The following is a 23,843-nucleotide window of genomic DNA, read 5'->3' on the forward strand; positions in this document are numbered from 1 at the left end:
TTCAATGGGTGTAGCCTGGGAGCTTGTCCCTCAGCATTAATGTAAAAATCAAAACTGTAAATTTAAGATGGACTGCAAATTTATTCTTTGACACCAAGAGTATTCCTAAGTTAGAAACAACAACCTCATGAAACAGCACCAGGTGTTGACAGTATGAAGGGCATTCTGGCGCCAAAGGCTGATGGGTGATGCATACTGCCAAGGCTAGTCTCCCATAAGCAGAGGACATCTGCCTGCTTTCTCTTCTTGACTCTCTTTTTAAGGTCCTTTCATATCTGCTTGCCAGGTGGGGGCAGCAAAAGGTTCATGGTGTTTAGGATCAAGCTCAAAGTCAGTACCCAAACTCTGGGGTATTGGAGGAGTAGGCGAAAGCCAAATACAGCTTGGGACCCTTCTGTTTCCTTTATTGCTTCTTTACATTCCCCTCTACACTCTTAATGCTAGTTGTTTTGCTTTATTTGATGCGAGAAACATATATGTCTTCTTGGGCACAAACAATACTTCCATTCCCATACTTCCAAGCCATAGAACAGCACACTAAAGTACAGCTTGAATGATGCTAGACAATAGGAAAATAATAGCTAATGGGATTGCAATGTGGGTGGCAAAAGAGAAATATGTATGTAATTTCTGTTAACTTGAAGGCCATTTTTTCCATTATCAAACCTGTGCCTCTGTAACTTAATAATATTACAAGTAGGTGACGGTATGTGTTATTTTTCTGTGTCCTCAGTGCTTTGAAAGGTTTTGCCTTTTTCTTAACACACATTAATGAGGAGACACACAAACACAAAATCTAAGGTCTTCTTTCTGACCCCATCAGTCCCTGTTTCCCAGTAGAGCGGAGCAGATCTCAGCAAGCATGGATTCAAAGTGAGTGCAGCACGCCCAAGGTCAGCCTGTTAGCCTCTGGTAATTAAAAACAAGCCCTCTGGAGGCAGCAGAGGTTAAACGGGGAGGTTCGCTTTTCTGCCTGCGACATTAAACTGAGATTACACACTCTGCTGATGATGTTGGACATCTCAGAAGTATGATGTGCTATTAAAACAGACGGTCTCCATTTGTTTAGTAAAACAACAGAGCAGATACTAAAGCTCAATAATCAATTATGGGAAAAAGGTCATAGCTCAAAACCCATAACTTCAACCGATGCTTTTTTTTTCCTTCTACAGAGAAAAAAAAACTTTGTGGAAAAACAAATGTGCATCTTGTTTTTCCTGAAGAAAGGCAGAGTTGCTTCATGGCAATATGTGCTGGAAAATACATTGACAGATATTTGTCAGATTTCTTGCTGCCAGCAGTGACGGTGCATTGCACATTTATGACTGCAGCCTGCAATAATCTAAAAATAAAGACAAAACAAATTTACTGAAAACCATACGAGTTCCTAATACCAATTAAAATCCTCTGCATTTTCCATGTGGTGAGCATTACCTGATGACTGCCACACTCTCTTAATCGCACTCTTTGTGTGCGAGCCTGTCTGTTTGTTTGTCTGTCAATGTCTCATTCACCTCTGCCTGGCCTGGGCGCTGAGCACTGGGCTGGATATGAGGGCATTAACTGTGCTTCAGTGCACCACACCATTTAAAAGGCAGTGCAGCGCCAGCCCCGTTTGCCACAAGGCTTGTACAGGCTCATTGCCCAGAGCGACCAGGCAAGCTGACCCAGGCTAAGCCCAGATGTCAGGAGTGGAGGAAGGCGTCCTGGTGCACTGTGCCGATGCTTTCCAGTATGGCCCAACATCTGTCTCATCTGCTGGCACCCAACCTGCTCTGCTCTAACCCCTCCTCTAGCCTATCTCTAGCTTACATCTACAGTATATACATTTAAGTTCGTCTCTATCAGTGTCTCTCTCTGGCACATACACACACAAACACAGCCCCGTCTTGTGTGGGTGTGAGTGTGTGTGGGTTCTCCAGGCCCAGGGGCCCTAGAGCCAGCCCTCCCATTCAGTGCAGCTCACTGCATTATCCACTCTATCTGTCCATCTGTCCCTCTGTTCACCACTGCCTCTATCCAGCTGCTCACCTAGCCGTCCTATTAGCCAGCCTTCCACACACACAGCTAGCATTGCTGCACTGCTCTGGGTTACCTTCAAAGACCAAGCTCCTCTGCTCATAAACACAGAAACAGCTGCTCTCTACAGTATGTCTGTTCTCTCCCCCCCGCCCCCCCCCCCTCTCTTTCAAAGTCAAAAGTGCTTCACTTGTTAATGATGGAAGCTGTTTCTTCACATCTGTACTACACAGGCATTTACATTCAAACAAAAGATAATGTGCGGTTTGTGGCTCTCCTACTTTCTTCCTGTTTGTCCCTGACTGTGTAACACTCTTTCTTATCACTCCAGTCGTCTCAGCCTCTGAGTACTCCTTCAGATGTGTCTGTCTGCTCGAGATCTGGTCTGGGTTTGTCGCTGAGCATGTGGGCTGCTTTTCATCTTTGCAGTGGGAGCATGAGCTGAGGCTGGGCCCAGGTTTATCGTGGGCCTAGAGAGATGCCAGAGCAAATGCGGCAGATGATAATTGCGGCGTTATGTCTTAGCTGAAGCGGCCCGACTTCCACTACTGTAAAGCATAAGGATGTGATGGTTCTGGACAATTCAGGGAGAAAAGAGCAAGAGTAACACAGAGACAGAATGAGGAAAAAGAAAAAGAGAGGATGGGAGTAATTTAAAGAGAAATACACAAACTAAGACAGCGGTGGTTCAAGATGTGGATGGGAAATTGGAAAAGCAAGACAGTAACGCAGAGACAGCAAGAAAGAGAAAATGGACTTTGACTGAGTGAAAGCAGAGGGTTTTTATTTGTTTAGCTCTAACAGTGATACTGCATACAGAGAACCCAGATGTTCTGTTTTATCCAATAATGGCTGTCTTGAAAATGGCTTAAACCCCAAAGTCTGCTTCCAATGATAGAAAACAGGACTTGCTCAAAGGTCCTCCTCCTGTTTCGTGGTTCTGTATAAAGGACGGGTGATATACATCAAGTTCATATTGGCCTTAAGTAAATTGTTTTTCACTTGGCAACTGACGCAAGGTGTAGTGTACAAATAGCAAATTAGGCGCCATCCCAAATAGAAAATTCTTTTGTGGAATTAGGGAAATTCCCTTCTTGTCTCTTCACTCAATTGAATATAGTAGGTGTCCGGACTGATTGGGCTACAATCTGAGCACAATTTCCTCTGTTCGGTGAGAGGTGTCAGTTGTAATCAGGGAAGGACAGGCAGGGATGGAGCCATTGTTTCCTGCTGGTGCTGGGCTCATCCCGACCCTGTGTGGGCACTAATGAAGAGGGGCATGTCGCGCTGGGATAGTTTACCCGCCTCCCCTCCTGTGAGTTGAGGACGAGAGCCAATCTGTCAGGAAAACATTGAGTGAAATTGCCCTGTGGTACAGCAATGCCCGGTGACAGCCACTTGCAGACTGCCAGCCACCAGAATGATGCTACCACCCTGTATTGACAAGCAAATTACTATCTCCAACACTCAAACGCATCCTGGAAGATTCATTTACATCCATCAGCTATAAGCCTTTGTTACCTTGTTGGGTTTCTTCTCTTACACAGAGAGAGGGTGGGGAATTGGGGGGGGGGATCCCAGACTGTTATGACACAGGAGATTGTGACGAGGCTGCGTGGCCAACATTAAGACTGACGGAGCGGCTTGCCTCTCTGACTGGATGGCTGATCACATTACCTCTGCAGCATTGTGGGAATTAATTCCTCCAATAAGATAATTTTTAAGGTTCGTATATTGCACAATCTAAACTGAGTAAATTGGTGAAAATTATACCTTGCCATGCAGCTGACAGGAAGAGAGATTTTAATTGGGGGGGCCGCCTATTCAGCTGTGTGTGTGGGTTCTTGTGTGTGCGTGAGGAAGATGAAGAATGAGCTTGGAGGTGAATCTGGAAAAGCTTAGGACAGTTTAAAGGGTTAGTTGAGCATTGTGCTTGATGATGCATGAAGAATAAAGTCAGTAAAGTGATAAGTGATATTTGCAAGGGAGCCTTAAATCACCGTATTCTTACTTTCTCTTAATTGTGTTTTTATGCCAAATATTCTGACCAGTGGTGTTTAAATTACAAGTTTCATTATTATAACACTGGACATAATGTGTTCAATTTGAAGTAGCTGTCACGTTTTTAAACTACAGGGGCTGAAAGACACACGTGAAGCACAGCCATAGGCACTTCACTGTACTAATTACCAGACTGTGTGTCTCCTTATTTTGTTTCAATGTGTTCATGTGTTCTCCTTGTGTGATTTTAGTTCATGTTTATGAGAAGAACATTTTATCTGCTTCTTTTGTACTCATGAGTCCTCTTTCTCCAACACACACACACGCACACACACATATTGGAGTATACTTTTCAATAGTTTAATTTTGAAGGAGGAGGAAGGTGCTGGTGCTATTATTGCTCTAAAAGGGAGGAGACTACTCCAGCTTAATTCCACGTCTGGCTTGATATGATGTTTTTAATCATAGCCGGCTCCCAGTGCTTTGTAGAGGAAGTGGTGGCAGTCACATGGTTTGTTGATCCCAGCTATGTAGAAAAGGGCATGTTTGACTTGCCTTGCTGTTTTAAGGGGAGTCTCTGTGCAGGGTAAATAGCAGCCAGCAGGCAGAATATGTGACAGGCTGACAGACTTCAATTAATGGAAAATGCACCTCTTTTTGTTTACTGTGTTCGGTAAAGGTCAGCCAAGTCATGGTCTTGGAGGCACTGTTTTTGCCCATTCCCAGGGTTAGATACATAATCAGAATTAATCACTGTAGACTCGTCTCCCCTCTTCACCCCAACCTTCAGATATATGACTGTCTCATCTGACCTCATACACCACTATAAATAGATTCACCATGCCTGTCTGAACTACCACTCCTTACCACAGACTTCTCCGTGATCAACAAACTAAATGACACATATGCACCCCAGAAATGCGACCTCCGTCTTTTCCTCTCATGGACGCACGTCTGCAAACATGAGCGGACTCATTTGACACCTTATATGCTCTTGATAGCTGTTCTCATGGCTGCATAATGACGCACAGCTCTATGCAGCCAGCTGCATGCATTGTTAGAACTTGCCAAGGCTTGTTAACGCTGACAGTGGTAGCTTCAGAAGGACAAATGCCACATATATCAGTGTGCAAAGAGTCCCCTCACCCCCCTCAGTCTCGAGCTCCCCTTATTTAATCTGAACATACTGCTGTCGAGTGTCATGTGTTGCAGCTTTCAGTAACTTTTCACTGTTGTTGACAAAGCAGCAGTGGCCACTTAACCATATGTTAGGGGAGATGCTATTTAATCCTTTGTTTCCTCTTTTTGTTTCCAAAGAACAGTACAGATGTCTAGTTTCAAACGAACAAGATCTACAATTACTCAGAACTGCAAAGGAAACCGATATTTAGAGGAGCAACAAGCAGCACTACAGCTGAACAGATACGGTGGTTACTCAGCTTCCACTTGTATGTTTTTTTTATGTAAAGAAAATCCATGAAAAGTTAGCAAGGGAGTCATAATCAACAATTTGGAAACAAAGATCATGGCTAGGCTGAGAGAAGCCGTGGTAACAGTAGTATTCATCATAGTAACAGCTTGAAAGACAGAATGCAGATAATTATCTATATTAAACATTATGGCCTCGGGTTAAGCCCTGACCTGGGTTCAGCTTTTTTAAATGCTGTGTGAGAAAAGTCCTGGAGGAGCCTGTAGGGCTTGGAGCCTATCCCAACATTTTCTATGCCCCAAAACCCCTACTCGGCCTCCCTGTGTGTAACATACCATGAGTTTGCCTTTACTACGCACACATATCATCCGATCTCTCTTCCTTTTTGTTTTCCTCGCAGAGATAAAAGAAGTACTACAGTGGTTCTGCTAGATAAAAGCAATAGGAAGGAGATTCTTTGCTTACACAGTCAATTGTCTTCTGATAAATTCACTGGCAGGTGATTAAGGCAACCAAAGTGATTCTCATTCCCTCTAATAACTATTATCTTCCTAACTCCTCTGTCTGGCAGAGCAAGTGGGGATAAATCCTCTATAAAACAGGATAAATTACATATGTAAGGTGATAAGCGTGTGTGAGCTGGGGGCCTCCAGGATTATTTAGTGTGCAGCTCATTACTTAGTGTACAGCTGCTTAGCCATCCTTTCTGCCTTGGGCTTGGCGGGCGTCCCTAGCATTCTTTGTCATAGTACTGTACATACCTGAAGCTGGAGGGGGCTGAGTCCTGACGCTGCTGCAGCTGCCATTGTGGATGGAATGAACTGCACCGGGTAGTTATCACCTGTCAGAGAGGGAGAGAGAGAGACAACAATGCATACAGGTTCAGACAATGAGCCGGCCCACAGCAACCAGGCAAGTGCCAACACAGATCCTGGGCCCTGCACTACTTTGCCACAGCAATGTGACACATTGCAACGAGCCCTCGGCTTCAAGCCCAAACATCTGCATTAACAAAAGGCTAAGCTGGTTTGACTGGAGCAGGATTACTTAGGAACGTTTCACACCAGTCCGTCCTTCCTCCACCTGCACAGTGCTCTTACTGGAAAATACCATGACAACAATAACTGCTGCATAGTTTAACAAGTTAGGAGTTCTTTCAAGATTTATATGTGTGAGTGCGTGTGCATGTGTGTATGTGTGTCTGTGTCTGTGTGTGTGTGTGCGTGTCTCCCCGCTATTCAGTTAGTGATTATGTAAAAGGACCAGCATGTTCTCTCAGGCAGTTCATACAGCTGTAGACTTGTCTGGCTATTGTTCAACACTACATTGTTTGTTTCTGAGTGATAGCTTTGGCAGCAGAGTGAAAGCACTTGTATGTGAACTGGTTCGAACAAGTGTGCAGTCACAATAACAAGGTTAAAAACCCCACACATTCTTATCACTGTGATCAAGCGAGGAGGAATTATTCTCCAAATAGCAGCGCTATTCATTACCATTCACTACTGTTGGCCTGCCATCAGCATGTTTGTCAGACATGGATATAAAAACGGCTGCTGTAAGAGTGATATCCACGGGGGTGTATAACTGAGTACCAGACGCTTTCACACACTCAACCTAGTGTGTTGAGACAGACAGAACAGCCCCAGTGAGACAGGGCAGCCCAGCGCTGGTAGAGGGGAGGTTGGTTTGAAGCATGTGTCTGGAGGAGGGGAGGTGGGCTGGACAGTGGGAGTGGGGAGGGGTAGTTGGCCTTCGCTCAGACCCCACTTCTGCCTGTCACTTCTTCTCACAAACATATGGAGCCATTAAGCCACAGACAAGGTAAATGTATATACCTTCTCTTTCACTTTGCCCTCGCCTGCTCGCCCCTTTGCAATCTTGTACAGCACAGCACAATGTGATGCAGGCCATGGAAATTCAATCCCCATTTAGTAGCAAATAAAATCACACAGCAGAAGTGGTTTCAAATAGCGCTGGGTTGGATGTGTGGGGGTGCACTGTGGTTATTTCTACACCTCCTCTTCTTGGTATCGCTTTCTCTCTGTCCCCCTTTCTCTGTCCTGTCTGTGACGTAGGATTTGGGAATAATGAATGGCTGGATGTCTTTAGATGTCATGTGAAACCTGAGGAGGGTCATGTGCTAAGTGAGCACACCACGGCCGTCGGCGGGGGGGGGGGGGGGGGTCGACGGCTCCAAGGTCTGGGTCTTGGGTGCACACAGTCTGTGTTGAGGCACCAGACTCCAGCGGAATGGGCACTGTGCCAGGTTAGCGTCACTGGCAAAAGGGAATTATGTTTAAAACTGTGGTGGAGTTTTTTTTTTTTTTTTTTTTTTTAACTGGCCATGGCTGGTCCCATGCCCAGAGCCTGGACTCTGAAGGGGAGGGCAGCGGGGGGGGGGCAGGGCAGGTGACGCCATGGTCACTACAGGCTATATTTCCCTGGTCATGCGGTGCCATAAAATACAAGTCATAGATCTGCTGCTGAGAGTTGACAGATGTAGTTGAAACCTTTCTTAGACCAGATCAAATGATGATGAATGAACTGACAGGAAGACTCTAACCTCATCTTCTCTTTTCACTTGCTTTTAAATTTTACTGAATCACCAATGCAGCTCACAGAAAAAAGGGCTTACAGGAAAATGAATATACAGGTACATCATCAAGTACCAAACTTAATTTGATTCATCTGAGCTGAAACCATGTTATCCAACTTAAATGACATAAATAACAAACACCACAATATCGGAGAATCGGTTTAAGCGTGACAATTGAAATGTGGTGATAATACAATATTTAATATGAAATAGCACAAGCAAGCTGTCATCTGTCAGCAGGATGTCCATAAGGGAGACTGGCAGAGGAACCCAAAGGCTATGGGGTCATTCTGCAGGTCCATTAGAGCCACATCAGACTGAAGGGAAGTAAGGGAAGTCCAACTTGTGTCTATTTGTTTAAAGGATGAGCTGGTGCTTCTATGACTGTGCTTGTCTACCATGCAACACCAGGCCATTGAGCACAGCCAGTGGATGGTGTGATGACTTACCACTATGGTGCCAGAATGACTCTGTTTGCCATGTTAGCGCCACAGGGCCGGGGGTCATAAGCAGTGTCCCTGAGAGCTGTCTCATAATGATAACATCAGATTAGTGTGCCTTAGTCTTGGAAGTGAATGCTTGGCCACTTGCTTCATGGAGAAAGGACACGGCAGCATCCTGTATACCCTGCAGGTGGTGGTGATAACATTGTGCTCTCTGGATATATTGTGTATATTGTGTCGATCGGGGGGGGAAATAATAGATGTTTTGAAATACCTCTCCTGACTACAAGAGTCATTTTCAGCCCCCCTTTGCTATTTCTTCATGAACTCATGAATTATGCAGAAACCATACACATGGCGACCCCTGACCATGATTCCATAATAGCTCCTGTTATTTGAACTAAAACATTTTCCGTGTCAAACCTATTGCAGAAAGCACACTGGTAAAAGACTCCCCCTCAGGCACTTTGTTTAAGCTGTCATGGCTCCATAGTTCCAAAATAGCTGACTTTCTTTTTCATCCTGTGGTTTTATAGTTAATTCATTAACTGCACTACCACACCTTTTAATGTTCTGCTGCGAACCTGCTGACTTCCCAGTGTTTCTTTTTCCGTTTTCAGTCCTCTTCCTTGTTCTGGTACTGTTTTACGACAGACAAGTAGACTTTCCTTTTTGTGATTGACTCCTAAATACCTTTTCTTTTTGACAGCAAGGTTTTCATCAGCACTGTCTTGTTTGCATGAGTGGGAGAGAAAATAGGAAAACTTCTTTTTTTTAATTTGATTGAATAGGTAATAAACACGTCTAAAAAATTGCTTGGCCCTTGGACAAAGAAGGCCATGTGAGGTGAAAAGCTTCAGCTGAGAAGCAGGGAGCAATAGGCCATGAATGTTTTTTATATGAGTACAGCACTATGTGGTGGCACACATTTAATTTTCACAAGGATACAAGGGAGAATAAGGTTACTGCTTTGGCATCAGAGAATAAGGTTACTGCTTTGGCATCAGTCAGCATGTTGCAACAATTTTTTTTATTGTGAAAGCTGAGGATGCATGCTGTTACAGGCAATGGAAACAGTTATACATGCAGCAAAACCTGTTCCTTACATCATCCACAAACTATCCACCTTATAATTGTCTTTTAATTACTTAATTTCTCTGTCAAAAGGCCTGTCCAATTATTTTTAACTGTAATGGGGAGATGCTTTTTATGCATATAACAATAGGAAGACTTTTCAGGCAGGGCTAACCTCCTGCGTTATTGGATATCTAACAGTGGATACTTGAAAAACAATTGCAGCCAGCACACTCCTCAAAGACACTTTCATGTTGAGGACATGTTTACATTCCTCTGCTTCTCTACCCATATCTATTGTTCCACATGGACTAGAACATTCCCAGGCCTTGGTCTCAAGTCCAAGTTCAGACAGAGCCGAGCGTGCTAGCGTGAAGCAAACATTTGCTTGTTGCTAAATATTTGTCATGCAACTTTAAGACTGAAAATCACAATTAGGAATAAAAGTGTAAGGGAAAAGACACAGCAAGCAGAGAGACAGTTGGAAGGACAAAATGAAGACTTCAGTTTGCAAGCATACCTGGCTTATAAGACATTCCCGGAGGGAAGAGAAAGCCTTGCTGGGCGGCGGCTGCTGCTGCCAGAGTGCGTTGGTCGTGTGGAAAAATGGGGATCATGAGCGGAGGCATGTGACCCTGGACCTGCTGAACAGATAGGGAGCGGAGATCAGAGAGAGGCCTAAGCATAGTCATGGTACACAGAAACACAGAGCCCACTCAGGGGGAGGCCAGATCACAGCTCTTCCTAACGTGTGCTGACAGGGGGCTCTGCGGCAATGACGGCCCTCGTGTGCTCACACAATACCTGGCAGAGCTGCACCCGCTCTTAATCCAAACCACAATTTCTCCGCGGCACATCAAAGGACCGGCATACACACATTGTTCCAGCATCAGTTAGAGGAAGCGACATGCGGGACAGAGAGCAGAGAGGCTCAGTAGGTCGGTACGGTGTGTTGAAAGAAGCATTCACCGGTACCCTCGCTGTTGCAGTGGGTTTTAGCATGTTAGCAGCTGAATGAGTGTTGAACGTAATACACAGATGCAGGGACAGAATTGATCCATATTTGCAGTACATGCATGAACACACACACTCACTCAAGGGAAGATCAACCATTCACATAATCTTGGGTGATCATTTATTTAGATGATAAAAGCCTAAAGGCAATTCAGTAATTTATTACAGCTGTTTTCAGCAGAGGAAAATAGCAGCCAGTTGAGAAGTACTTGCTTTTTCTTTGATTTTCATGTCACTCTCTGACTGTCTATTCCACTCACATATTAACCTTCAACATCCAGTCTGTTGCTGACTCGCCTACTGGGAATATCGACACAAACTCCCTGTGTGTGTGTATCAAGGGCGGGTGAGTAGCTTATGTCTCAACAGTGGTGTGTGGGGGTTTCGCACACATGTTGCAAGGTCCAATCTTACTGTCATTCTCTGCTTCCTGAAACTCTATGATGGGGAGCAGTCTGGCTACCATGGGCCCGCGAGGGTTAATCTAGCACTGAGCCAGGCCACCTCAGGGGAACCTGCCTGGAAAATGGGTTAATAAAGGTCATCCCCCAAAATAAACACTTTACAGAATGTTTCTCCATTCATCCCTCCTTAAAATCAACTCGCAATAAAACAGGCCTGGGTGCAATTACTGCTGCTGCATTGGGGCATGAAATCAACCTGCTCTGAGCAATGACTTTTCCCCCATGTTCTGGCTGAGGTCTGCTATGATCTCCAATTTTTCAGCCTGTGCTACTCCCCCTGTAGACCCTTTACAGGAGTGGTCGCACCCAGTTTCTTTCACAGCTAGCACGCTAAACCTACTTAAAACTACTTTATTGATCTGTCCAGAGGTGCAGAGCTAGACTGAAAACTAAATAAATAGAACCATTTTATGTCTACTGAGCTTTTACAGAAGTGCAAGTTCAGAAAGTGCATTATAGAAGAATAGAAAAGTATGTAATTCTTCCAAAAGTAATTCTGTAAAATGTGCTGTTGCTGAAGAAAAATAAATGGCCAGGGAGACTGCGACAAATGACCTTAAATAAAACATTGCTTTATAGGGATTTGTGTTCCAAGTTTCCAGGCTGAATGGATGAAAGATGGATCTTGGCCTTGCATGTATGGAACATATGGAAAAACACAATAATTAATGTCACAACATGAGGTAGGGCCAGTGACGGGAGGAGGGGGGGGGGGGGGGGGGGACACTGGGGAACACAGCTTTTCTCTGTCTGTGTATTTGGACTGTAAAACCAGATGGAGTCTGTTGCTGAATGTGCGGTAGTCACAGGGCAGAAAAGGGCTCCCTCAAGTCCACATCCCTCCAAGTGTGTTACAAGTGTGTTGCATGGGAGTTCATACATTTTCACGAATTAGCTAACATGCATCAACAGTAAATTAAAAGTGATGTCATTTTTTTCCCCAAATAAAACTGACTGTATTTGAGCGAAATGGATAAAACAAAAACATGCCTCAATCTTTATTCAGAGGTGATTTTTTTTTCACTTTTAAGTCAGTTTTTCTAAGTTAGTAAATCATTCACAGCTCTTTGTCTTTATTTCCTCTGGCTTGGAAATTCACAGAGCTCCAAACACGTTAAAACGTCTGCAAGACTGCTGTATATGCAACCTTAAAGTGTTGCTCATAAGCATATTTACAGTCATCTGTTTTCAAATCACGTCAGCAAGTCAAACTGAGCCACAGCTGCTTGTCATAATGCTACACAATGAAAAAAGCATTTAAATATTTTGTACCTTTCACGCAATTCTATAATATTTGCTTTTAATTATTCGAGAAGGCAAATGCGACTGCGTTCATTAATATATGTGAAATTGCACAAGAGACGTATACAGATTACACACAGTATATAAACTGAGAGACATCAGCAAAGGGCATCAGATACTTAGATGTATTTTTCTGCAGCACTAAATGTAAATGATACAATTTCATCTGGGATATCAGCTTTTATTACCATTATTATTTTAAAATATGGAGCAGAATATACAAGATTCACTGAGGCAAGACAGAGTGTGAATGTGCGTTGAAGGGGAAATGAATGCATTGAGTTTGAATGGCTGTGATTTGCAGTAATGAGCTCTACGCATTAAAGTTTAATTTACGGCAACTAATGTCAGAGAAAGGCAAATCAAATTTTGAGGAGCTTCAAGGTGGCAACAAATAGTGGAGGTTAGTTGAGCTGTCAATTAACAGCTGGCACAGTGGCTGAACATATAACATTTCCACAAGTGCTTTATTTATTTCACTGTTAAAATAAAGTAAAAGGGGAAAAAAAATAAAACGTGTGTTTTTAAAAAAGCAGAGACAGAAATAAATTTATGTGTGGCTTCCGCTCTCCCTCTGTAACTACAAACCCACCCCCCCCTCTTTAAGAGTTACCCTCAAGTTCATCTATGTATGGGCTGAGTGCCCAGGATATTTCTATTGCCAAGATGATCTTGAGGAGTTGGAGAATGAAGTGGAGCAGATGTGTGCGGGGCACTTGGGCAGCGTCCTCCCTTCTCCTCGTAAATACAGCGGCATTGTTGTGCTGGCACTGCTCTTCCTTTGTCTTAGCACTGCTAAGTACTGGATAATGTCATTTCACACCATCTGCCCCCAGGCTTCATTAAAGATACATGAATGGGCTATCTTATGAGGAACAGGTGCTATTGTTTGTCCCTCAAGACCCAGCACTAAGGATCTGACTCGGAATACTTGAAGAGGAGCATCTGTAGTGATCAGTCAGACAGACTTGGCTGAGGCCCCCGTCTCTGCCAGCAAGCACTCCAACAGAGGTTTCTGGGGGAACTCAGCCGCCTTGCAACATGTATCATCAATTCAGATGACCTGATGAAGTCTGTATCAGGCCAGCACGCAATCTGTTTCCCTCTCAAGGAGACGCTGCTATTTGATAAATACAACCAACTAGCAGTTCTACTGCAAGTCGGATGCCGTATAGACACCATATTCACAGTTATTTTAGTCTTTGCTAAAAATTGCAACCTTTTTCTTATTTTGCAGTATTTAGTTCAGTTGCACCTTTTTCTTATTGTAGTTGTATGTTTTGACTTTTTTTTTTTCCAAACTCTCTTTTAGTTTTGCGTCAGTTTTATGGAGAAAGGCTTTATTCATCTTTTTAAACTGATCATTCATTTCAGCAAATACAACTGAGAGAGTCTGAATTAACCACTCAACAACAAGGCGCTTACAGAAGCTCAGCTGACTGTACAATGGTTGAAAACTGCAGCCCATCCCAGGGTCAGACTGCAGAGGACCAGTCAGACAGACTCTCATCTCTGATGTGTAAATACATGAGATGTAAAAGACGCAGTAGACTTGAAAGAGCCCCCGCCCCCCCCATTTCTCCTAGCATTTACAACAAATGCAATATGCACACCCACACGTATGCACTCTGAAATTCACTTTTAATACTGCAATAACGTATGAATGATCTACTTTTGTAACTGCTAGATTGATCTTTAATTATTCCTGAGGCTTTCTTGTGGGGAAGCACAGACAGCACTGAGCATATTTTATGAAAGATGCACTTTTATAGTTATTTTTTAACGAGCTGTGCGATTAAGAAAAACTTACGGAGACAAAAATATTTCTGCAGATCTGAATTTTGCACATTTAACTATAAAGTATTTGTGCTAATGAAAAGAGTGTGTGGTTTTGTTGTTGTAGACGTGCAAGCATCCACCTACAACACGCGAGCAAGCGGCTCCAAAACACTGAGTGCAAATGGAGATGTACAGCGCATTACAGCGCTCACTTGGGACCCTGTCAACACCCATGTTCCTCACTGTCTGTTATAGCCTCTACATAGCACCCAGGAGGCTTGAAAACCCCTGCTGGCTTTCCCTCTGAACCCCCCCCCTCACACTTCCATGCACTGATCCACACACAAGTTTGCTACCCGCTATGGACCACAATGCGCTATGTGAGGGAAACTGGGAGAGTTTTTGTTTTTACTGCCAGAATCGGTCAGTATTAACAAGATTAAACGACAAAAGGGGCAAAAAAGACATTCTCACCATGTTTCATGGTTATTAGCTTGAAAGGACCTGTGAGATCCTGGGTCCAATATCCTGATTAATTGCTGCTTGACACCTTTTAACACACCTCTCACACATATGCTTATCTCGGATATAATTTGCATTCATTTGCCGTGTAAAACCGTCAAGTATTTTATGAAAATATTGACAAAAATACAACCATATGTAGCCAAAAATTTCCAAGGAGCTCATGTTGACAATGTCCTTAATTCTTTAACAATGTCTATTCCATAAGGAAAAGATCAGTATCACCACTAATAATATTGAGGAGGAATCACGTTTCACCGACATCTCATTTTAATAAAATTACTTCCACACTTTAGTAGCTGTCAGATCCGCACCTCTCACTAACCGTCTCTTTCGCATTTTCTATACGTGGGGATGTGTAATTTCACTCAGGGAGGATAGACTCCAGCTGTTGCTGTAAGACCTGATAGTTCACACATCGTTCCACCTCCTGCTCTCCACTGAGCTGCACACCGAACGCCCGCAAGAAGAAATCACCTTTTGTGATCCGTTTAAAGCGAAAGTGATCATGAGGAAGCTTGCAAGTCTGGCTGCATCCCAACAGCAGCACACACAGTAAAACTGACACTAGACAGCAGGATATGTTTTAACACCCACCACTGTGTACACAGCCCGCTGGGTGTACACTGTACTGGAGCCTAACCAGGAGGAAAATCACTCAGTGGAAGCACTTCTGGGCTGCTGAATCCTCTGTGTTGCTTCAGGATTTTTTCCCCCATGAAACAATCGACATTTTCTAAAGCACATATTACTCCTTTACTGCCGGTCACTTATCAGCTGGTTATACCACCACTGTACGCTGAACGGTCAGCACGTGGCAGACACACACATTGATCAAACAGAGATGTGATGGTGTTTGGATTTGTCTGCAGCTAATGGTAATCAGACAAATAGATCAATAGATTTGAACCCGACTTTGATGCTCCAGACCTCTGCCTTTGAATGAGGGTCTTCATGTTTCCGCCCACTAGACTGAAGCACATTATTCCTTGCTTGTCTGCTCTGAAAATGGGCGCACTGGAATGGGGAGGGCAAATACACTGGAGAGGTTCAGGTCACCAACAAAGAGCCCTTGTCCTGGTCAAGTCTCTGACCTTTCTCCTCACTTCCTTCCTGCATCTGAAATCCTTGTGCGGCACCCTGTCTGACAAAAGTCAAAAACAGACCTCTAAAGCCAAAGATCAACAGTGTACAAGCAGTAGCCTGGAAAAAAAAAAGTCCTGTGATATTTTCTCTGAATTGTTGGGTTACAGCTCTAACTGTGACAGCAGGCACTGTTTGCTCAGGTCTGAGTGTAACGCTGCACATCAGTCACGCTTCTGTGTGTGCTACACCGAGTGCTGTTCAGGATAAAGTGCAGCAAATCCAGACACCGAGTGAGGTCGAGCCATCCAGAGGGAATAACCAATAGATGACTTCTTGTTCCACTAATTCCTTACACAGTAAAACAAGCCTTCTTGGAAGGCGGCCATTCCAATATGTCTATATTAAGTCGATGGGAGCTTGAAAGCAGGGTAGTCCAACCCTCTGACCCGCCTAACACACCCCACCCCAAATCCCTCTGCTCCATCCCTCCTCCAACTCATCGTTCCTTCTGAGTTCCTTGGAATTCTGGATAAAACTGCAGGCTGCTTTTTGCTTAAATACACTGCCTGGCATTTACAGGATTTCTGCACACCACTGTAATTTAATGTCGTTTCAGCATTAAATAAAAGTTTGACCTCAAGTGTGACACAAAATTATAAAATAGGAAGACAAAAATGAGTTTAAAAAACCCTTATGGATATCAAGTCAGTACATGTGCAAGGACATTAAATCATGCACTGACACAAAACACAGAGATGGTTATTTTAGGTTAATACATCTATGTATAAAGAAAACTGTGCCCATTCCTTAAACGAAACGTATCTAAAGACACTGAATGTCAAAGTAAAGCCTTAAAGTGTGTTCTTCTTGTTTGAGGCTTTTTCACTGGTGTGTGTTTATGTGACGAAGGAACTCTCTGTGCTTCATTCTGAACACACTAAAGGCAAACATTTAGACATTAGCTCTAACATAAGAAAGTGCATTCCTACATGCTGACACAATATGTGTCGTTCTGTAAAAACACAATCCTGCATTACACCCTGAAAATACAGATGATTTTTAACAGCAAATTCAATTTTGTATTTCCAAACAATATTAGCCCTTTTGGGTGGAGGGCGATTCAATGGAAGTAAGGATGAATTTTTTTTATTTTTTTAGGGTCTGGCCATAAAATTAGGGTTTGCCGTAAACTGGGCAAATCCATGGGGACTCCCTCAAACAGCATGCGTAATGACGGGAAAGAAGAGAGCAGACATAAACAACCCACAAGTGGATTTAGGGCTGGCATCGTTATCCTGCGTATACATCCTTGCTGTATGGAAATGGGAATAAGTGAAATGCCTCTGACCCTCATTGCAGGGGGCGAGTGACTTTCTAAAGGACATTGGACACGGGCTAGTCAGATAGCCAGCTACAGCCGTGTGATGTGAACGGCGTAGGGGGAATGGGAAATAGAGGGATTTAAGTGTGTGAGGCTTATGAAATAATGTGGCTGTAAAGGTTTGAAATATCACATCTTGAACACTGTGGAGCAAGCAGGGAGACATAAATGCTCCGTCCACTGTTCACTGCTTTGTGTTTTATAAAATAATTGTAAATGAAATGATATATATTTAAACTGGGTCTTGCCTGTGTTTGAGGGAAAAAAACCTCTTTTGCAGTTCTGAGAAAAAGCGTTTTGTCCGACTGTGAAACAAAAGGCCGTCCCTTATTTGTGTGATGGTTTTGTCCACACTATGGCTGGGTGTCCCCCTCTGTCCTGTCCACCAATCATAGACTGAGGCTCTGTCTTCACTACTACCTCCCAGCTGCAGAGGCCACAGAAAACAACTGAGCCCATTCTGATGCTCAGCAGAGAGCAGGCCTGTGAGGAGGGGCGGTAGACACAAGTGTGTGGAGACTTTCAAACATACTCCAATATCATCACCTAATGATGGGCAAGAAAAAACCACAGCATTTTGTAAAAGATCAAGAGAGGAAATATGACCAAGATTCAGTTATATTTAAGAATTAGCGATGAATGTAAGGAAATGTCTAAAAGGAAGAAAAAAGGTGTTTTGGCGAAATGAGTTACAGCAAAAATAAACAAACATGAAATTCTGCAATTCTGTTTCTATGAAAAACTGCAGGACAAAATGGCTCATTCATTGTGTTCTGTTGGGGAATGCTTGGACTCTCCTCCGCCCCAAAAACAAAAAGCTCCTTTTTTGCGTTGGCCATGGGCTGAATGCTTTGCTTTGCCACCCAGCCCTAAGAAAACACGCGCCCCTTTCTCCCTGCCGGCTGCCCCTACACAGTAGAGCCTATTAATGCAGCTCCTTCTCCCTGTGAGTGTGCCCACTGCTGAGGACGATGGCCACGCAGAGCCAGTGAAAAGACAAAACAGTTTGCACAACATTAGCAGAGAAAACACAGTCCATGCAGAGAGGGAGAAGAAACTAAATCAACATCACACTGGTGGATGTGTTCTCGCCTCAACTGATATTTTCCTTGCGAGAGTTGGGGCACAATGGATGTTAAGTGTAAGCGCTCTGCCTTCATCCAGGCAAGGCTTGTGGGGCTCTAAACAGGTGCTTTGTAGTGATATTCAGACAGAGCATATAAGTGCTTCATTCACTCTATGTGTATATAACGAATAGATGTTCAGTTATCTGGATTATTTAGCACCGTGATTCATTTAAAAGGCAAATTTGCATTCCTGTGTGCCTGGTAATCTTCGCTCCTGTGTGGATTATTCTTGTCACTTGTGAGAACTGATAGAAGGCTGCAGGTTTGTATCATGAATTAACCCGTCCCATGGCTGCTTTACAAACCCCTCAGGTGACTAATTTTAAGTAGACCCTCAGGTGTGATTTCACACATTACAGCAGTTCATGTGGCACCTCTCAGATGGAGCCTCTTAATTATCGCTGCTTAAACTGCTGAGGGGTGTGCGTACAAAGGCCAATTACACAAAAGCATGGCTTTATTGTGTAATTTACATCAATAATGGATCTATGTTTGTCTACAGTCCTACAACATTGGCAAAGAAACGGTATAAGCAAGCATATGTTTCATTTGACTGTCTAGTGAGAGTCAATAAAGCCAGTGATCATCTATTAAATCAATCAAGGTTGGATTTGTAGGATCTGTCCATCTGTCCATTTAGTTATTTTTAAATCCATCTTTCAGACATTTATCTTTTTGGTTCAGGGCAATACAGTTCAGTAGTCTGACCTGTGTACCATAAGTGTTGAGTAAATAGATGGTGCATTTCATCCAGAAGAGACAGAATCATGCCCTAATGGGAGAAAACCCACAGACCCCAGACCATTCAAACAGAATCTAATGTTTATTTTCCTAAAGCAAGAATTTGTTTTAACACACAGATGGCATTACATACCAACTGTTCATCCACTTCGCTTCATTTACAAACCATCACTGCCATTGCTGAGGTTGTATCTATTACACCTTTCTGTGCATCATTAAGTTTTAACAGGGCCGCGATGCCTTTATTGTTTAAATTGCACATGACTTTGTTTAACGTCAGCATTTCTTCTGCTTCCTGACAAGAAGTCACATTTCATAACTAATTAAATTGATCCCTCCCTCCCCACCGATAAGAGTCTGCTAAATGGAATTATTTGTATCCGAGTGTCAATATATTAAATCACGGGGGCTAATGAGTCGGGTCACCGCTTTCTTTTATCTTCAGTCTTGCATGTGCACATCTTCATCAGCTAACAGTCTCCTTAAATGGTGGATGAACATGCTGGACTGAGCCTCCCTGGGCGAGAGCCAAGCCCGTCTGACTCGGCTGTTAATGCCCCCACATAATCCTACTAGCAGGCTAACACAGAGCTCTTCAACACAAGGGAGAGCACTGGTGGCACAGCATCTACACAGACACGCATATGCACACAGCAGCACACACTTCCACACTTAAACACACACACACACACACACACGATCATTCCCCTGCTCTATTATTCTCTTATTATCATGCTAACAGTTCCAATCTAGCTGTGCTAATTGGGGGACTTACACATTCTCTTTAACAATGTCTATTTTTGTGCTTTTTTTTTTTTTTGGCAGTGCATTAATAAGAGTCTCACACTGAGAAAATCATTTGTGCCGGGGAAACAACAAAAGCATCTGAGAATACACAAATTAGTGCTATTATCTTCATGCAATTACCATACAGCCCTCTGTTTATTTAAACTCATCTGACTGATATGAAATATTTACCATAATGTTGTAGTTTTCAGAGTCTTTGCTTCTCTAAATTGGTAACCAAACAGAATCAGTGCATTAAATTGCTGTGTTGGATAATATGCATAACCCTTTTTAGAATAATAAAGAACTGATTACAAAGCAGTACTACTAAAAGCTATTTTATCATATGCATAAATTTGTCTTTGTTCGTGCTGGGAGATTTGGTAAGATAACTATTTGCGCACCTCAAGAGAAAAGTTTAATGCCTCAGCTGTTGTTAAAAGCTCTACATAGAAAGCACCAGGCTGTGTGGGGCTTGTGAGGATGGAGGAAACTGTTAATACGGTCTGATACGGGCCAATTATCAGGGTGAAACTGCTTTTCAGTGACAAAGACCTTACATTGGCTTGATGATTTATGTTGCAACAAGACCGTGACCCCAAGCATCCTACGCATGCAGCTGAATCACACTGGAACAGCGTTACAAAATGTGAAAGTCCTTGAGTGGCACAGCTAAAGGATTCTATTGAAAATTTGTGGAATGACTTCATGATAGCTGCTGGTCAAGCCAGACGTGAGGCATGACCGATGTCTCACATCCAGCTTGACCAATCTTGAACACATCTGGTTGTAAAATCCAGATTTGCCAAGCTAATACAGATGTTTCCAGAGAACTCAAAGTTCTGCCAAAGCTGCCTCTAGAATGTATAAAATAGACAGATAATGGCATTGTTGTGTGTGTAACATAAAAACTTAGGCGTTTAACAGGGCAGACTCTACAGCCACTGAGCACAGATGACACTTAGAGCATTTCCCCTGTGAATTCTCTGGATTCTTTGTAACAGAGGGAAATGGGAAATCCATGTGCAGCTGACTAACTGCTAACACTGCTGTCCAGATTTTTTTCCTCTTCTAAAAATATATTAATTGATAGTAAACAACAGCATGTAAGAGCATTTTGTCTGAATTAAAACAAAATAGTATAAAAAGAAAAGCATCTATTCACCTGTGTGTAACTGAAACTGTGTAAATAGTAAATCAAGCCACAAGGTTTAATAACTGACCTTAAAATGCTACGTTTTTTTAAGTGTGCTACATTGCATGTCACACACTAACAAAAAAGGAATAAATTGCTCTGAGGCTGAGAGAGAGAGCTCTATTAGTGATCACTGAGGCCCTGTCTTCAGTATGAGCTGTATGAAGAATTACTGTCTGTTGTGTGTCTGTTGTCCTCTGTCCCATATCAAATTATATGCTTTAAAATCCACCTTATAAATTATGTTCAGCTAATTGCAGGTGTAATTGAATTTCATCTTTTACCTTGGGACCTTTAACATCCAACCTGTGAACGTCGGCATGTCCCCCACTGTTTCTTTACGCCATTAAAGACACATGTGAGAAAGCCTCTAAGACTTTGAAGTGTGCAGTGGACAACGATATGCTGGCCTTTTCTCTTTTAATCTCTGGATTTTTAATGGAAGAGATACACACGCATTCTGCGCGTTTGTGTGTCTTTGTGGACACAAGGTTAAAGGTGGAGGCTCATATAACGTGTACATATAGTGAGGTTTGAATTGTATGGGGAGAGAAAGACAGGTCTAATGGAAATAAATAGAACCAGACCTGCTTGGTGTACAGATCGTTTAAGGTTTGGAAAAACATAGTAGACAACAGCCTCTATAGAAATGTGTTATCCCTCACATCTTGGATCTCGTATTGTGCTCAGGGTTAGCACGTCAATGCCTCAGCCAATGGCAAATGGCAGCGTCATGATACCGTGCTATTTTTAATGGATACACAATTTAAATGAAATGATTCGGCTTAACAGTGTCCCTCTGTTTCATCTGGGGAGCTCTGCTTTCTCCAACCTGTTTGTGAAGATAAAGTTCACCCTGACCTTTCCACCAATATTTATTCTCTTGATGTGTGTATCAGTGCGTGGGTCCCTGTGTGCCTGTGTACTGTACACGATCGCCTCTGTGTGTATGATGTGAATGAGTATCTGCGGGCCTGTGCGTGAGAGTCAAACTACCCATCCTTGAGGAATGCGTGAACTGGGGCCATTACCATGTGAGAGGTGAGGGGATGAAGGGTGCTTATGACGTTGCTGTGGACAGTACCGTCTCTTGAGTTTCGTAGAGCTCCACATCTCATGAGGGCATTTTATTTTATTTTGCATCCAGAAAGACTTTGATATGCAGCTCTGCCATCACCACTCCGATGCTGCTCACTTCTGCGCAACATGCGACTTGCCTTGAACTCTCATCTGCTGTGACTAGGAAATGCATATGAAAGAACAAGCCAGCCAACAGAGTCAACAGTTTGATGATCAACGTGATGCTGTTTAGCTGCTCATCAGCTGCGACTGCTCATCCATTAGGAGCAGGAAAAAATGGCTGATTGGGTAACAGAAAGCCATGAAGAGGAGACTGAAATAATGCACAGAGTGCCAGAGCGATGCTGAGCCGAAGCAAATAAGAGAAACCAAACCGTGTGCTCATTAAGTCTTTTTTCTTTTTTTTCTTTCTTTTTTTTTTTTAAATGTCCCAGTGCCTCCACGCAGAGAAAGAGAAAAGAGAGAAAAGTAACTCATGGGAAAAAGCAGCTCTCTGCTAATATGTATGTTTAATTGTCACATGTGTGACAAAAAAATGCAACTAAATCAACTCAAGAGTTAATCTCATCCTGGGATTGAATGAGTGCCAAACGATTTCAACGCCGAGGATGGACTGAAGGAATACAAACAAGCCGAGAGAAAAACGCACAAAGCCTTGAGCTTTAACTTTTGATAAGCCCCTAACACTGCAATCAAAACATCTGCTATCTTAAAACAAGTGACATTGTAATCCTGAAGGACAAAGACTAAATCTCTCTCCCTCTGTAGTAGGAATGATGAGAAAGGATAAAAAAGAGAGATGGCCATTCAAAAGGGAAACTTGATTAAATGGCGTGTTGCCTTGCTCCAAGCCTCACGAACTAAACCTCTGTAACTACACATTTGTGACAGATCCCATTCAATCCACATGCAAAAGCCCTGTGAAAGCACACACATAGCGTGCCAACAGGAGTCTCCAGTTGCAGTCCCCATGGTTTTATTGTTTGGACAGTTTACAGTGTCCACTGATGTGATCAGTTACATCATCAATACGAGACCTTAGCAAAAGGCTTTCTCTTGGTTTTCTCCCTGAAGCCAAAACAGAAGGACTTTGATGGCCGGTAGGGTCTCCAATAAAGTTTAGTGCTCTCCATGCTAATAGCAGAGTAACTCAATCCCCCAACACTGCTTACCACTTTGCTAAAAGTCTGTGACATACAGGCTGGAAGCTTGTTTACAGAACTAATTAAGTCAAAGCTGTTATATATTAAAATGGCCAGGGCATTTTAAGAGGCAGCAGTAATGAAAACAGAGCGGCAAAAAATGCTTCACTAACTTGCCCCTGACTCTCTTTTATCTACTCTCTTTGCAACTCCGACTCCAGAGGAGTGGCCATCACCGCACTGGATATTTGGAGGAACTGGGTGGGAGGGAGAACACCCCCTGCTCTGAAGGACTTGCTCTTGAATGAACAATGTTGCACACAAACTTATTTGAAGCAACGAGCGCAATCCCCGTTTATCATTTATTCTTGGGCGGCGTTCTGTCTGCAGAGTGCAGCCAGCAGAGGCTGATGGGCAGCGGAACAGATGGTGAACTGAACATGGGACTCTTTTGTTTAATTGTGGATGTGGTTTTTTTTTTCATATCAGGGAAGATCTGTGGCACATTTGGTCCAGAGAGACGTTGGCTAACTGGGCTCTACAAGAAAGGACTTTACTTGTATCTCTGTTCAAGTGTTTGAAATGGATATTTAGAAGTACGTTCCCATACACACTCGACCCACCACCCTCTCTCAAAACTATGTATCAAGGGGAATTTTCAG

The 23,843-nt window shown here is 43.1% G+C and overlaps 1 protein-coding gene across 7 annotated transcripts in view; it reads right to left on the reverse strand.

Annotated features, from left to right (window-relative positions):
- Window positions 1–23,843, reverse strand: part of sox6 (SRY-box transcription factor 6) — a 130,679-nt gene that overhangs the window by 25,860 nt on the left and 80,976 nt on the right. For 4 of the 7 annotated variants that reach the window (XM_076729048.1, XM_076729056.1, XM_076729022.1 and 1 more), the window contains 2 exons: window positions 10,083–10,206; window positions 6,211–6,290 (listed from right to left, as the gene is read on the reverse strand). In XM_076729048.1, coding sequence (XP_076585163.1) covers window positions 6,211–6,290; window positions 10,083–10,206 — 204 coding nt within the window. The remainder of the gene's footprint in view (window positions 1–6,210; window positions 6,291–10,082; window positions 10,207–23,843) is intronic. The other 3 variants (XM_076729072.1, XM_076729064.1, XM_076729039.1) reach the window with 1 other exon arrangement.

This window comes from Chaetodon auriga, chromosome 1, assembly GCF_051107435.1.
Source record: "Chaetodon auriga isolate fChaAug3 chromosome 1, fChaAug3.hap1, whole genome shotgun sequence".
Taxonomy (NCBI): domain Eukaryota; kingdom Metazoa; phylum Chordata; class Actinopteri; order Chaetodontiformes; family Chaetodontidae; genus Chaetodon; species Chaetodon auriga.